At 37.4% G+C, this 16,865-nt stretch overlaps 1 protein-coding gene across 13 annotated transcripts in view; it reads left to right on the forward strand.

The window, feature by feature from the left end:
- LOC126937073 (protein enabled homolog) overlaps positions 1 to 16,865 on the forward strand; it is a 156,951-nt gene that overhangs the window by 90,067 nt on the left and 50,019 nt on the right. For all 13 annotated transcript variants that reach the window (XM_050760324.1, XM_050760352.1, XM_050760315.1 and 10 more), the window contains exon 3: positions 6,747 to 6,924. In XM_050760324.1, the coding sequence (XP_050616281.1) occupies positions 6,747 to 6,924 (178 nt within the window). The remainder of the gene's footprint in view (positions 1 to 6,746; positions 6,925 to 16,865) is intronic.

The raw sequence follows: 16,865 nt of genomic DNA on the forward strand, positions 1-16,865 counted from the left end.
TATGTGCAATTATATAAATATATTATATAAGCATATTAAAATACTTCATTTTCCAACCTAACATTTATTAAGTGCTTATGGGTACTATGCTTGGGTTTTATATTAGAATATCGTTCCTGACCTTGAATGAAAGATGCAGTAAAGAATGGGGATGTTGTCTGGGTGCAGTGGCTTATGCCTATAATCCCAGCACTTTGGGAGGCCAAGGCGAGCGGATCACGAGGTCAGTAGTTTGAGAAGAGCCTGACCAACAAGGTGAAACCCTGTCTCTACTAAAAATACAAAAATTAGCCAGGCATGGTGGCGCGCGCCTGTAATCCCAGCTACTCAGGAGGCTGAGGCAGGATGGGGATGTTAAGCACATAAGCAAAGAACCCCAGTTAAATGTTTCAGTTGTGATAAGTATAGAATAGAACACAGTGAGGGCATAAAAGCATCATCATCATCAGTTTGTTGAGAAGATAGGAGAAAGGGTCATGGATGACCTCATAGACAGGATAAGATGTTGAGCCAGGTCACAAGGAAGTGTAGGTGTTTACTGCAGTGTTTACTCTGTTATGGTCAGGCTAAAAATGGATAGGCATGTGTAAGATGGAATATCACCTCCAGGCTAGACTCAAGCTCACTGGATCTGAAGCACAGAATTTAGGATTATGATGTAGTCCAAACCTGACAGTATGCTCAGTGGACAGCCAATAAGTAGTTATTAAGTGAAAATACTTACTTATTTAATTTTTTTTTTTGAGACGGAATCTCACTCTGTCGCCAGGCTGGAGTGCAGTGGCGCCATCTCAGCTCACTGCAACCTCCACCTTCCTGGTTCAAGCGATTCTCCTGCCTCAGCCTCCCGAGCAGCTGGGATTACAGGAATGTGCCACCACGCCTGGCTAATTTTTATATTTTTAGTAGAGACAGGGTTTCACCATGTTGGCCGGGTTGGTTTTGATCTCCTGACCTCACGATCCACTCGCCTCCGCCTCCCAGAGTGCTGGGGTTACAGGTGTAAGCCCTTGCGCCCAGCCTGAAAATATTTAATTTTAATACTTTTAAAGATTATTTGTAGTACTGTCTATCCTCAATGGTTAGATGAGTGAAAGAATTAATTCAGATTAAAAAAATTTTTTTTTGTTTCTGTTTTTGAGACAGAGTCTTGCTCTGTCGCCAGGCTGGAGTGTGATCTGTGCTCACTGCAACCTCCTCAAGCTATTCTTCTGCCTCAGCCTCCCGAGTAGCAGGGATTACAGGCACGTGCCACCAAGCCCAGCTAATTTTTGTATATTTAGTAGAGACAGGGTTTCACTATATTGGCCAGGATGGTCTCAATCTCTTGACATCATGATCTGCCCACCTTGGCCTCCCAAAGTGCTGGGATTACAGGTGTAAGCCACCACGCCTGGCCCCAGATTTAAAATTTTTATATTGGGAAAATGAAACAGTAGTTTATATAATTTTGATCCTGGTAATATTTTCCACAACTTTTTCTAACATTCTGTTGTGAACAATTGAAAAAGTAGATGTAACACATCTTTTCTCTTGTCTGCCATTTTAAGCTATTTGCCAAGCAGGGATATTGATTTGCCTTAAAAGGGTCTTCCAATTTTCTGATAATGTTAAATTTTAGTAGCTTTGGGTTTCTAGTATCTCCTAAAGAATCGTGACACCCTTACCCCAATATTTATAAAAACCACATCAGGAGGGTGGGCACAGTGGCTTGTGCCTATAGTCCCAGCTATTCGGGAGGCTGAGGCAGGAGAACTGCCTAGGACCAGGAGTTCAAGACTGTCATGTCCTATGATTGTGCCTGTGAATAGCCACTTCACTCCAGCCTTACGTTATAGTAAAATGTGCATAACGTTTTAATCTTTTTTTTTTGAGTCAGAGTCTCACTCTGTCACCCAGGCTGCAGTGCAATGGCTTGATCTCAGCTCACTGCAACCTTTGCCTCCCCGTTTCAAGTGATTCTCCTGCCTCAATCTCCCAAGTAGCTGGATTACAGGCGTGTGCCACCACGCCTGGCTAATTTTTATACTTTTAGTAGAGACAGGGTTTTGCCATGTTGGCTAAGCTGGTCTTGAACTCCTGACCTCAAGTGATCCACCTGCCTTGGCCTCCCAAAGTGCTGGAATTACAGGCATGAGCTACCTCCAGCCTTGGGGTAGCTCCTATCTCAAAAAAAAAAAAAAAAAAAAAAGTTCAGATTTGCCTAGGTTCTAGTAAACAATCAGAGTGCTACCCATCCCAAATTGAGGAGGTCCCAATGGGGATGTCCTGGTAGTGTGGGAAGGCTGGCTAGGGGTTCATGCCCAGGAGACCTGTGGAACAAACCTCCAACAGCATGGTGCTGCTGAACAGCCACTTGGACTCAGTGTCTCCTTTGGCCAAGTTACAGAGCAGACTTTCTGGGCTAGTCCTGCTTCCCCACTTTGTCTCTGGCTGTTCTTAGGGATATTTCTCCCTTCTGGAACTCCCAGTGCTTCCCATGGTTTGAGATGACAGATGGTCTTTTGCCATGAACCCAAGATGGTGGAAAAGTTTGTTGTTTATCTTGATCTCACTTTTTCCAGTGTAGAAGGCGTGAGTTGGGGGAAGATTTCTGCATGCTTGGTGCCAGCAGGCTGTGTGGAGGGCCATTGTGGATATGGAGGTCTGATTATCTTACTGTCTGCTGAGAGCTTTTTTATTTCTTTGTGTCTCCAGGAACTGTGTCCTACTCCTATTTAAGTTGTGGGATATTGCTGGTGATAATTTTGGTGCTGTGTACTTGATTTTGTTTTGTTGGGGGGCGCGGGGAGAGTAGAGAACTGTTAGGTTGATGCAAAAGTAATTGCGATTTTTGCCATAGCTTGCTTCTGCGCTGCCATTTTGGAACCAGAGGTGTCAAAGTTTCTCTTGTTCTGGTTACAAATGTACGAATCACAGCAGGAGACTTTAACTTACCTCTGTTAGTAACTGATGAAACAGGCAGTCAGAAAAAAAGGCCTGTAAGAATATATAGAAGGTTTGAACAATACAATTACTTCCCTACCCTAATTGGCATATATACCACATACCTTTCAAATGTACATGTCACAATTTCAAAATTGTATGTATGCTTGGCCCTAAAGAAAGTGTCAACAAATTTCAAAGGATTAAAATCATACAAAGTGTGTGGTCACGGCAGAATTAATCTGGAAGTAAGATAATAGAGAATCCCATAGGTGTAGGTGTTAAGAAATACCTTTCTGAATAGTCCATGAGTCAGAGAAGAAATCACAACGAAATAAGAAAAATTAGTTGAGCTAAATAATGATGAACATGCTAGAATGCTACTAAACTTCTGATTAAAGTGAAATTTAGAGGCTGAAATGTTATCTTGGAAAATAAGTATTGTTGACTTTTCAGCCAGACTCAGGATGCATCTCAAGAAATTAAAGAATAGACCATTAAAGCCATATAAAATATTAATAGAAAGAGCATAACAATAAAGATAAGAGCCAAAATTAATGCAGTAGAAAGGAAACACACTAAGGAGAGGTTTGTCTCTAAAGTCCTTGTGAGGGACAGCTCTTGGAAAAAAAAAGGGAATGGTTTAAATAGCCATTATGAAGAAAGAAGCGACATCACTATGAATCTTAGAGACATTTAAGTGATTAAGGGGGGTATTTTGAGCAACTTTATTTTAGTAATTTTGAAAATGTAGATGTAGAAGTTCTTAGGAAAACACTTTAAAGAAATTAAGACTATGATGAAAAGAAGTAAAAGGAAGAAAAACTTCGTTTAGCTGGCTCTACTGGTGGTGTCCTTTTCAACCAAACCTTTAACAACTAAAGAACACCAATATTACATACTTTTTTCCAGAGAATACACAAAGAGGATGCCTATCTTTTTGCCAAGTCTACAGTGCCAGTTCATTTTAAGTCCAGCATTACTTTGCTGTCAAAACCTGGCATTAATACAATGAATACATGAATACAATAGTGAGGTTAATCTCATTCATAAAAGTAGATATAAAAATTTCAAACAGAGGACTATCAAACAAATCTAGAGATTTATAAAAATTGATATGTGGGGATCAATGTTGTTTATCCTAGGAATGTAAGGTTGGTTGGTTGAATACTAGAAAATAATCAGTGTAATTAACTGCATAAAAAAACAGAAGAGCCAGTCACCTCAAGGTATGTTGGGGAGCACTCGATAAAATGCAGTATTCAATCATGATGGAAACCCTTAGCTGTCAAGTAATAGGAGGGTTTCTCCCCAGATAAAAGGTATCAATAAGATTATTACATGAAAGGTCATTTATTTATGTATTTATTTATTTTTTGAGACAGAGTGTCACTCTGTTGCCCAGATTGGAGTGCAGTGGCAGACTCTCAGCTCACTGCAACCTCTTCTTCCCAGGTTCAAGTGATTCTTCTGCCTCAGCCTCCCAAGTAGCTGGGATTACAGGCACATGCCACCACACCTGGCTAATTTTTGTATTTTTAGTAGAGACTGGAGTTTCACCATGTTGGCCAGGCCGGTCTTGAATTCTTGACGTCAAGTGATCCACCTGCCTCGGCCTCCCAAAATGCTGGAATTACAGGCGTGATTCACCTCGCCTGGTGTGAAAGATCATACTTTTAACGGTTTAATTGAGAAAGGTTTCTTTCTAAAATCAGGAAATAAAGATACTTGTTATGAACACTTTTTTTCAGCATTGTAGTGTGATTTCTAGTAGGTGTATGAAGTTAAATACATCATGCATGGATTGGAAAGGAAGAAATAAAGCTGTCAGTTGCAGATTACATGGTTGTGTATTTAGAGGAAAAAACCTTAATGTAAATTATTAGGAATAATAGAAGATTCTAATACTTAGAACTCAATTAATAATAGAAAATAATAAATCTAATGAAGGATACTCAAGACCCCCATAAAGATACTTAAGAACCTCCTCAGATTGATATGTTAGCTTTCATGCAACCTCAACGTCCCCAAAATTTCTTTGATAGAAACTGATAATCAGAATGTAAAACTAGCTACACACAAAGGACTAAGAAGAGCCAAAGCAATTTTGAAGAATGAAACAGGAAGACACACTCTAATGGTCATCTAGATTTCGTATAAAGCTACAACAATTAAGACATTGTAGAGTTGGCAAAAAGGCATATTGATCTGTAGGAGAAAATAGAGCCACATAGACACTTAATTTATGTGCTGCAGGCAAACTTGTAGCACATTGATAGTGCTGGATCATTTTTACAGCCATATTGAAACAAATAGCAAACTTGATCCCTACCTCACACCATAGGCACAGACCAATTCCAGCTGGATTGGGGATAGAAATGTGAAAAGTAAAATAATAAAGCTTTTGCAAGATAATATAGGACAATATTTTCATGACCTTGTGATTGAGAAACATTTCTTAAACAGCACTAAAGCAGTAACTATAAAGAAAAAGATTGCTAATTTGAACAGAATCAAAGTGAAGAACTTAAATCCATCAAGAAACCGTTAAGAGTGAAAAGGTGATTCATAGAATAGCATAAGATATATGCAACATAGATAACCAACAATGATATCATATCTAGAATATATAAAGGGCTTAGAAATCAAATAAGAAAAAAATTGACAACTCGGGAGAAAAATGGGCAAGAGACTTAATTCAAGCAGATATTCACAAAAAGAGACATCTAGATAGCTAATAAAAATCAGGGAAATGCAAACTAAAACTGCAGTGATAAAGCATTCATACCCACCAGAATTGCTAAAATAAAGACTGATAGTACCAGTTGTAATGTTGCATAGTTATGTGGAAGTAGCACAAGCTCTTGTATACTCTTGTGGAAGTGTAAATTACTAGAACCAATTTGGAAAGCTACTTGGAATTTTCTACTAAAGCTGAACATACACATGTCCTGTGATATTTCCACTCCTGGGTATATGCCCAACAAAAATGAATGCTTGTTTGTACCAAAAGACATGCAGTAGAAAGTTCATAACATCACAATTTTTAATAACCTAAACTGCAAATAATCTAAATGTTCATTAATGGGAGAATGCTTAAATAAGCATGATTTATACAAAGGACTACCATACAGCAATGAAAATGAACAAACCACAGCTGCATGCAACAAGTGGATGGCTCTTACAAACAATTTTGAGGATAAGAGAGCAGATACGTTATAATACATGTTGTATAACTCCACTTTTATAAAATCTAAAAACCTACAAAACTTGATTAATAATAGAAAATAAATCTAATGAAAGATACTTAAGACCCCTATAGATACTCAAGACCCTCCTCAGATTGATACGTTGGTTTTGGATTTCATATAAATGTAGTAATTTATGATGTTAGAAGTGTGGCTAGTACCTTTTGGGAGGTGGGAGGAATTAAGAAGATGGGCTTCTGGTGTTGCTGTTTGATTTCTTAATTAGGGTACTGACTTCATGTGAACATTCACAGATACACTTTTATGTTGTATATACTTTTTTGTATTTGTAAAACTTCAGCAAACAAGTTAAAATATATTTAATGAGGAAAATAGATTTTGTTTTGTTTTGTTTTGCTGATTTACTGTTTTATGGCAGACCTTTGTAATCAGCAAAAAGCTTAACTTCTATCAGACTGATATTTCTGTAGATTTTACCCTAGATAATTGTTTAAACCATTTTTGTCAAGGTCTATTAGGAACACATTTGAATGAATATATAGTCAGCATTTGTTGACATCCTTGACTTTGCCAATTATTGGTTTGACTTTATAAAGACTTACTATTTTTTAGGTCGTGATAAATTGTGCCATTCCTAAAGGATTGAAGTACAATCAAGCTACACAGACCTTCCACCAGTGGCGAGATGCTAGACAGGTGTATGGTCTCAACTTTGGCAGCAAAGAGGATGCCAATGTCTTCGCAAGTGCCATGATGCATGCCTTAGAAGTGTTAAATTCACAGGAAACAGGTAAGGTGCCCATGGTTTACTTGTATTTTCTTTCTTTTTCCAGAGACAAAGCAAAACTGAAGGTTTACTTGTATTCTTGATCTGAAGTGCCGTGTATGTGTTAAAGAGCAAATCTTTTTGTTAACTTTTAGATCTTGTATATATTTGAAGTAGTTCTTGAATTTTTATTTTCTATAGAAATATCAACTTTTTACTGATGATAAATGTATAATCTAGAAAGACAGTCCTGTGAGTTTAGTTCTCTTTAATTTGTAACCCTTTTATTTGAAGTATTTAGATGTGTTTCATCCTGCTTTAGAAACACTTTTGTTGAGAGTACATGAAGCCCAGAGACTATGCAGTGGATAGGAATTATGCTTATTTATCATCTTTGTGTAAAGAAACACATGTTTTCTGAAAGTTGTTTTTCAAACCATGAACTTGAAGTAGGACTAGGTCTTTTTCCTAGTAGGTAAAAATGTGATTCTTGGTTTTTTAAAGATTTTAGGAGTGCCCTCAGGTGGTACAAGTCATGAATTGCATCTCCTCTGATAATGCATATTGGTTAGAAAGATATGTAGAAATCACTTTTTTAAAAAATCCCAGTTTTTAAAAACTATATATATGTCAAGGATAAGCTTAGTTTTGTCTTGGTTTAAAAAAATAGAAAAATGTACCAGTGTGTGGTTATTTCTTTGAAGAGATAGATTTTATAATCAGAAAATAATTGTTACGTATAAAAACAAATATGATTACTCTTGCCTATATTGTATATTTAGTAATGATTTTAATGATATAAATGTACTGTAATCAATATATATTTTAAGAGGAAGGAGTTGCAGTCAGATGAAAATTTGATACTTTGTTGAAAGTATAGAATATCAAAATCTGTTATAAATACATTAAAAATTTATATGTTGCCTTATACTAAAAAGGATTCAAGCATCTAGCTCATGTGTTAGTCTGTCAAATACTAGTTTCAGAGCAAGAAGACATTTTGGGATCTTGCAAAAACTTAAAAGTTGTTATGGCTTTAGATGTTTTGTATCAGATCTTCTTTTGAGGAAATTAATATCAATACATAACTTATACATAGTTTGCATATTGTGTCTAGTTTGAGAAAATAAACCAGTAGAACTTGGCCTGGTTTGTCTCTAAGTCCAGAAAATAGCATAGGAAAGTCTGTACGGTCTTGTATGTAGGTCATTTCTCTGAGTCTCTGTACTTCTCTTGCAGGTGTCAGTATTTTATTGGCATACTATCATAGTTATAGAATTGCTTTTCATTTACCATAGAGAAGAAACTAGAATTGTGATTCTTAATATCTTGTTGGATGGGTCAGTTACATGATAAATAATTAAGGTACCAAAGTTTGGAGAGTAGATGTATGACATTTGAATTTCCCATGTTTTAGAACAAACTAGCATTGTTTTTATTTCTGAACTTTCAAAAGAGTATCCATTGATATTAGGAACTAAATGTTATTGATATTAGGAACTTATGTTAAGAACTAAATGTTCCTTTTTTAAAAGTAGTTAACATTATTATTATTGTCATTGACTTTTGATTTTTAGTTTTTAGCCAAATGGAAAGGATTGTTTCTATCAATGAGTAGTCATATGGTTTGATTTCAAAATGCAAATGCCAGTTAATGTAGTTTTTTTTTTTTTTTTTTTTTTTTTTTTTTTTTTTTTGGGACAAGAGCCTAGCTCTGTTGCCTAGGCTGGAGTGCAGTGGCGTGATCTTGGCTCACTGCAACCTCTGCCTCCCGGGTTCAAGTGATTCTCCCTCCTTAACCTCCTAAGTAGCTGGGATTGCAGGCACTCACCACCATGCCCAGCTAATTTTTGTATTTTTAATAGAGATGGCGTTTCACCATATTGGCCAGGCTGGTTTCAAACTTACGACCTCAAGTGATCTGCCCACCTTGGCCTCCCCAAGTGCTGGGATTACAGGCGTGAGCCACCGTGCACAGCCTTTTTTTTTTTTTTTTTTTTTATCTTGATCTTTTCAAATTAATGAATCAATGTGGAGAGACGCAATTACATTCTCTATTGTAAAGTAATAAGCTTTAAGAAACAATGTTCCACATTATAGAAAGTTTGGCAAATAGGAAAATCGACCATCATTTCATAAGCTACACAAGCATTTTAGTGTGGGAAAAAAATAGGATTCTTGTTAGATGATTTTGGTACTTTATTCTTTTCTCAGTCACAATCTCAACCACTCATACTAGGGGCTGAGGAAAGAGAGATAATGGAAGAAATGAGTCCGTCACAGCTTCCTCCTGGTATTGTGGATCAGGTCACTGGCAAGGAAGCTTTTAGTTCTGTAGTTTTTTCATCATGGAAAACAAAGCATATAGAATGGCTGAGTTCTAAATAGTCTGATTTACTTAGAAAATGACTTTTCATAAATTACTGTAGTTAAGTACTATTTCTTATTTTTGATGGCCTTAATTAGTGTGGAAGTAGAAGCATAGGAGAGAGTAAGATGTTAAGAATCAGGAGTGTTCTTGGGAATAGATATCATTTCTTACGCAGATTCTCCAATGTAGAAAAGCTGTGTACCCTACCCCAACATTATATGGGCCACCTCCCCTTTATCTAAACAAACATACCCACTAATGTCGCCTCTCAGCTTGGTCATACCCTGCCAAAAATCTTTGCTTTGGGTTCACAGCCAGTTCGCTGCTGAAATCATCTACTGTCTTTCTTCCAAAAGCAAGTTGAAAAAGCTTAACTTACATGTCCCTTCCCTTTACAAACTGTAGCCTGATAAAACTGATGAGAAGCAGAATAAACTTATTGATAAAGTAACTACAAATACTAGTCTTGCCTGTTTCTTAATGTTTTTAGCTCTTTGTAAAACATTTTTCCATATAAAACATTTCTGTTTGTATTTTTATTTATTAGGTGCTAATATCAATATTATCCACGGTTGTCATCGGCTAATCCTTCTCAGTGATTTTTCAGACTTTTAAAAGTTATGGAGATTTTTGTGCAAATGAGATATTTGGTAGTTCAGTCTATAAATGGACAAAAAATATGGAGCTTCTCTAATTGATGTGGGGTTCAGGATCTGCAACCTCTGAGACACCTCCATGGTTCTCTAGAACTGAATTTGAAAATTACTAGCTCACGTTTTGTGTTAAAACCAATAATCACATAATTCTCATTTCCTCTTCTCCCATGTCCCCTAAATCCTCAAATTTTTAAAATTTATAAAAAACAGTTTTCTGGGGGGCTAGTCATACCAACCTTTACGAGGTGCTCTGTGTGTTTGTGTAATACTTCCATTTTTTTAATGAAAATGGTGGGTGGCAGAAATGTTTTCCTTTATTTTGTTTTTAACTTGGTATGCAATTATCTAATATACTGGAAAGTACAGAAGGTGCTAAATACAGTGAGTTATATTTGGAAGTTAAAAAAACACAAATCACATGTTCTAACATTTTTGAAAAAGAGCTGAATTAGTGCTCTTCCTTTTATACCAAATGCTACTGTGTATTTTTTCCTTTCTCCATGGAAATGGATTCAATTTTAAATGGGTGTATTACCTAAAGTGATATTTTTGATTTCTCTATTATTCAGTATTTATAGATTTTTGTAGGTAATAGTTATGGATTATATAAACTACAAAGTTAATTTTTGTGATAGTTGGTGGAGGCAAATTTGCCCAACTGTTATATTTTTGTAAAAGGTTTAAATCATTTGAAAATAGGAAATAATTTTTTAAATCCAAAAAAAAAGAAAATTATATGCATAACCCGTAAGATAATCCCACTGCTTTTGTTCTCAGCCAAGATGAAACATGCCTTTTCAAAAAGAACACCCCAAAATAAGTATTTTACCATTATCTAAAAGACTACTTTTGCTGGGTTTTATTTTTTAATCTATTGAACGTGAGAACATAGTCAAAAGTCATACCTTCCTTATGGTTGAAATTTTCTTCAGGTTTTATAATACTGAGATTTCATTTTTTAATGATAATTTGGCCTGACGTACCTTCCAATATGTGCATTTGTATGAGTTTTATCACAGCATTTAAAAATCTCTTTATATTTGGAATTAATAGGATTAAAAAAAATCTCAATAGTTTCTAGAAATACTTTATAGTGACAGTTTTGTTTTTTAGTCTTTCAGATTGTTGATATTAATGCAAACAGTATTAAACTTATCACAAAAATATTTTCAATAAAATGTATTTTTTACAAACTGTGTTAGGCACTGGGAATAATACGAAAATGATAGATAAATCCTGTCCCTTGCCTGATGTCACAGTTGGGCTACAGCTGCCAGAAACAAGGCCAGCAAAATTAGGATACGGCTTGCAAATGTAGTATGAAGAAAGGCCTTCGGAATACCAAAGAAAATTCTAGGGTCAGGGAAAGCTTTGAAGAGAAGGTGATGTTTCAGCTATGTTTTTAAGAATGGAGAGGGCTCATCAGTGATAGAACATTCTAGATAGGTTTGGAAGCATGAGAGCATGGAGCAATCGGGAAATAACAAATACACTATGATGTGGCTTGGACATGAGAATTTATGTGGTGGGGGTCAGGAGTAGGGCATCCCAAGAGATAAGGTTGGGAAGGGCCTGGTGCTGATGAGTATGCATTTTATCATGGAGGTGGTGAAGAGTCATCGAAGGATGCTAAATAAAGGATTGATATGATCAAGTTTGTGCTTTAGGACAAGTGTGGTGAGCATGCAAGTTACATGCATGAAGATCAATTCAGGACACTGTTGTGATAATACCGGTGAGAAAGATGAGGCCTGAACTGACAAAGTAGAGGAGAGGAGCAGAATGAAGAGGAGGTGACCAGCTTTCATTTAGTGCTGGCTATACCTGCCATGGCAGTGTTCTAGCTTTCTACCTTTGTCCTCATATAGAAATTAAAGCCATTCTGAGGCAGGAATAGTGATCTATTTATTGGTCACCTTCTATGTGCCTGGTCTTAATTTGGCATATACATAAAAATCATCTTTATAACAACCCTACAAGGTTGGTGGTATTATCCTTGTTTTAGAAATGAGATTGGCACTTACAGAAGGTCACTGTAGTGGTGCAAGGACCCACAGCTAGATAGTGGCATTAGTGGCTTTTGTACCGAGATCTTAGAACTCAACCTCTTTTCTCTTTGTCAGTAAGATGTAATGGGCAGGCCAGGAAGGAGAGAACAGTGTTTTAAAATGATGACCAGGTGTGTCAGTTTGGGACCCCGATAAAGATGGTACTGTTAACCAGAGACAGAGTGGAAGAGGGTAGAAGAGGAAATACTGTGCTGTAGATAACACATTTGGTTCTGGATATACTGCATTTGGGGTTCTTTATTAATGCTTTCATGAAACCTTAAAAATTTGGACCTGAAAAGAATCCCAAAGATAATCTTGGACAAAGTTTTTTAGTTTAGCTTTGCGAAACAACTAATCTTATTGGAGGATTAACATTTTGAACCCTATAAAACCTATCTGTATGACCGGGTATAACATTTTGAACCCTATAAAATCTATCTGTTCGGCTGGGTTCGGCAGGCTCACGCCTGTAATCCCAGCACTATCGGAGGCCAAGGCAGGCGGATCACCTGAGACCAGGAGTTCGAGACCAGCCTGGCCAATATGGTGAAACCCCATCTCTACTAAAAATACAAAAATTAGCTGGGTGTGGTGGCGGGCGCCTGTAGTCCCAGTTACTCGGGAGGCTGAGGCAGGAGAATTGCTTGAACCCGGGAGGTGGAGGTTGCAGTGAGCTGAGATGGCACCACTGCACTCCAGCCTGGGTGACAAGAGCAAAAACTCTGTCTCAAAAAAAAAAAAAAAAAAAAAAAAAAAAAAAAAAAAAAAAATCTGTTCATTAAGTATTAAATGACTAACAGGTTTGGGGATTGGGTAGATGGAGACAGTCTTTTTGTATGTCTGCCTGCTCTCCTTTATTCTCATACTTACCTCTCACAGTTGTCCCCTTTTGTGAATCACAGTAATATGAGGTTAATATGTCTGTTGTTACTCCCAATTTCCAATTAGGAGGATTGACCTGGAGAGATGGGATTTCCCCAGGTTGTCCATACCTCTAGGGAGGCACAAAGAGGATTGGGTTTTTGAGCCTTTAGGCCATTTCTTTTTATTGAGTTTGGCCTTCAATTCAATCCTTCTTTGAAGCATTTTTAAAAATGCCTTTGAGGGAAGTTAGTTAGAATGAGAAATTAGGAAAGAGAAAACTTGAATTTACATTTAGTTTTGTGTTTTTAAGTAAAATGTTACTTTATTGTGATTTAGTAGAAAGAACTTGAGTTTAGAGTCAAAAGACTCTAGTTCTGTCTCTTCCTCCGGTGGCAGGTTGCCTTCTCTAAAGCTATTTCCTAATTTATAAAATGTGAATCATGAGAATATTTATGTCAGGGTATCATGGGAATTAAACAAGGCAATGGCATAGTATTGAACTATAAAATGTTATTTTGAATGCTAATGTCCAAAAAAAAAAAATGAAAATTCTATGTGGATTAACTTAGAGGGGGAAAAAAAAGGTAGACTTACAAATTTTCTCCAACATCTGCTTTGTCTTAACTGTCCAGTAAAGACATATCTTTTGGGTGTTTTTTTTTTTTTCCTATAGAAAAATTAATTCATCCATCATTTGAGTGCATCTGTATACCAGGGCAAACTAGACACAAGTCTTGTCCTCATGGATCTTCTTTCTCCTCTCACAGGGGAGATAAGACACAACCGTAACATACAAGAGAAACCCAGTCTGAGGACAGATAACATACTGTATTGGGTGTGTGAAGGGGATGAGCCTTCTTTTCACTGGAGCAGCTGGGAACATGTTAGTGACGAGCTGACTTTCAGGTTTGGATTTTGAAAGTTGGGCATACTGTAGGCATGGGAAGACAAAGGGGAAAGCCATATCAGGCCTGAGGAATAGCATACATGTACAAAGAGTGGGAAGAATAAGCTGTGTTTGTAGAACAGGGAATTATTTGGCCTGGTGGGAATAAATTCAGAAAGGTAGGTGATCAAGGAGGGCCTTTGGGTGATAGAGATTCAGTGTAAGTTGTCAAGCAAGAGTGATAATGTGAGCAAAGCTGTACTCCAGAAAGCTAGCTGTGGTTTGAAAAGGGAGCTGCTGAAGGCTGTAAGTTAAGCATTCAGTTCCTGAGTAGAGGCAGAAATAGAGAAGAAAATTCAAACAATGGTAGAATGAGGTGAATTTAAACAGAAAACCAATGTGGTTCTGATTGTACTTCGTAACTTTTTCATTAAGAAAGAATTCTGGCCACCCATTCTCACATGTTAATAATAGAGGTCTCGGCCAGGTGCAATGGCTCACGTCTGTAATCCCAGCATTTTGGGAGGCTGAGGCGGTTGGATCATGAGGTCAGGAGTTCGAGACCAGCCTGACCAACATGGTGAAACCCTGTCTCTACTAAAAATAAGAAAATTAGCTGGGCATGGTGGTGAATGCCTGTAATCCCAGCTACTCAGGAGGCTGAGGCAGGAGAATCACTTGAACCCAGGAGGTGGAGGTTACAGTGAGCCGAGATCGTGCCACTGCACTCTAGCCTGGGCGGCAGAGCGAGAGTCCATCTTAAAAAAAAAAAAAAAAGAGGCCTCCAGGAGAGTATCATGTATGTTTGAATGTAATGTGTGTGACACCTAAAATTATTTCTACTATATGAAGAAAATCAGTACTTTGGGAGAAACAGGTAAAAATGAAAATGTAATTCAGCTTGAGTTTTTCTGTGAGCCTTAGTCCGGGTTTTAGAAAGAAAGGTACATAGACACAATTCTGGCTTTAAATAGTTCACAATGTGACAAAAGAAACTTCATTAATTTCTTAAGATTAATGGTAAATATACTTTATTTGGGCAGATTCACTCAAAATATTGAGTTCAAGGGGGTTAATTACAGTATAAAAGGGTTTCTAGCTGTTGAAAGGTTGGGAGCTACTGAATTAGGCCTCCAGATCCTGTAGCCTACCTGTTACACCTCAAAGCCTCAATTTTCAGCCCCTTCCTTAGCCTTTCTCAACCAGGGTTGTGAAACAGTTAAACTCTAAGGAAAATTGTTTAAGTAACTAATATCAGTTCTCCCAAGGACTGTATTTAGGTATTCTTTACCTACCGTGGATGTGTTAGGGCCAGACTCTCTTGGAAGGCTGTTTCTCTTCTGTTCTCTTTCGTTGCCCTCCCCTTATGCTTCTGTTTTCTGATCCTGCATTTACATACAAGAACAACCTTGAAGTTCTGGGTTGGAATTGGGACCAGAAAATGACTATAGCTTTATCTTCTAATATTTGTGTTGATTAATGCTTGAAATTATATCTAATAATTCATAGTCACTAAAAGGAAAGTTTGAGTGAATATTTGATAGTAGCTTATCCTCTTAAAGTTTACAGACCTCAGGCCAGGCTGATTCTCTTCTCACTAGGGTCAGGCATGGTGGCTCAGGCCTGTAACCTCAGTGTTTTTGGAAAGATCTCTTGAGGCCAGGAGTTTCAGACCAACCTGGGCAACACAGTGAGATCCTGTCTTTAAATATATATATATATTAAAAATTATGGCTGGGTGCAGTGTCTCACTCCTGTAATCCCAGCACTTTGGGAAGCCGAGGCGGGTGGATCATGAGGTCAGAAGATCGAGACCATCCTGGCTAACATGGTGAAACTCCGTCTCTACTAAAAAATAAAAAAATAAAAAAATAAAAAAAATTAGCCGGGTGTGGTGGCCGGGCGTGGTGGTCCCAGCTACTTGGGAGGCTGAGGTAGGAGAATGGGTGAACCCAGGAGGCAGAGCTTGCAGTGAGCCAAGATTACGCCACTGCACTCCAGCCTGGGTGACAGAGCGAGACTCCATCAAAAAAATAAATAAATAAATAAAAATAGGTGGGCATGATGGCGTACACTTATAGCCCTAGCTTCTTGGGAGGCTGAGGCAGGAGGATCACTTGAGCCTGGGAGTTTGAGGTTACAGCGAGCTATGATTGTGCCACTGCACTCCAGCCTGGGCTACAGTGAGGCCCTGTGTCTTTAAAAAAAAAAAAAAAAAAGACAGTTTACAGATGTCCTAATCATTAGAACTAATAAGGCCTAGATTATTTAGTTCTTGGTGGTTCTCCATGTTTTAAATTCCTTTGGGTTAAATCAGGTGTAAAATTGGGAATCTTGAATTTAAACCTCTAACTCAGGGATTCAAAAAGTGTGGTCCATGGCAACTCTTGAGGGTCCCCCTCTGGACCCTTTCAAGAGATCTTCTTCATTGTACTTCAGCCAGAACAGCATGCCACAGCATACTGAATACAAAAGCAAATGAAAAAATCTAGCTGTCTGGATTATTATTTAATATTTAGTATTAAATGCTAAAGAGATTTGTAAAACCATGGCATTCTAATCACTTAATATTTTTTGTTCTGGGAAATAGTTATTTTTCATTAAAATGTTATTTTTTTATGTAACTGCTTTTTAGTTATTTTAAAACTGAATTCCTAAAAGTTGAAACATGTAATTTAGTTATTTAATGTAGTAAATAATGATAGATACAACCCACATAAGCAAAAGCTCTTTAGTGTCTTTAATAATTGTTAGGAGTATAAGTGGATCCTAGGAATAAGACCTTTGAAAACTACTGTCACAACTTAGCAGGGACAGCTATTGACTAAGAATGGAATTTTTATAGTCTTTTTATCTTTTCCAAACAGCCTAGCAAAGCAAAGAAATCTTAGAGGTTGTCTGTCAGATGGGCTTGACTATTCCATATTTTTTGTCCCTTCAGTGTCGGTGGACATGCCTAGCTTTGACTGTAACAGAGAAGTCTTTCTTCCTGTCTTTTTCCTTTCTGTATTTCATCTTCTCTCCTCCCCCACGAAGACATCATGGAGGGCTGGCCAGAAGTGGGACTTTACAAGTCACAGAAGTGGCAAAAATTATTCCTAATTGCTCTCATCATCTGTCAACGAAAGGGAAAATGT

The sequence above is a fragment of the Macaca thibetana genome, chromosome 1 (genome assembly GCF_024542745.1).
Source record: "Macaca thibetana thibetana isolate TM-01 chromosome 1, ASM2454274v1, whole genome shotgun sequence".
NCBI lineage: Eukaryota > Metazoa > Chordata > Mammalia > Primates > Cercopithecidae > Macaca > Macaca thibetana.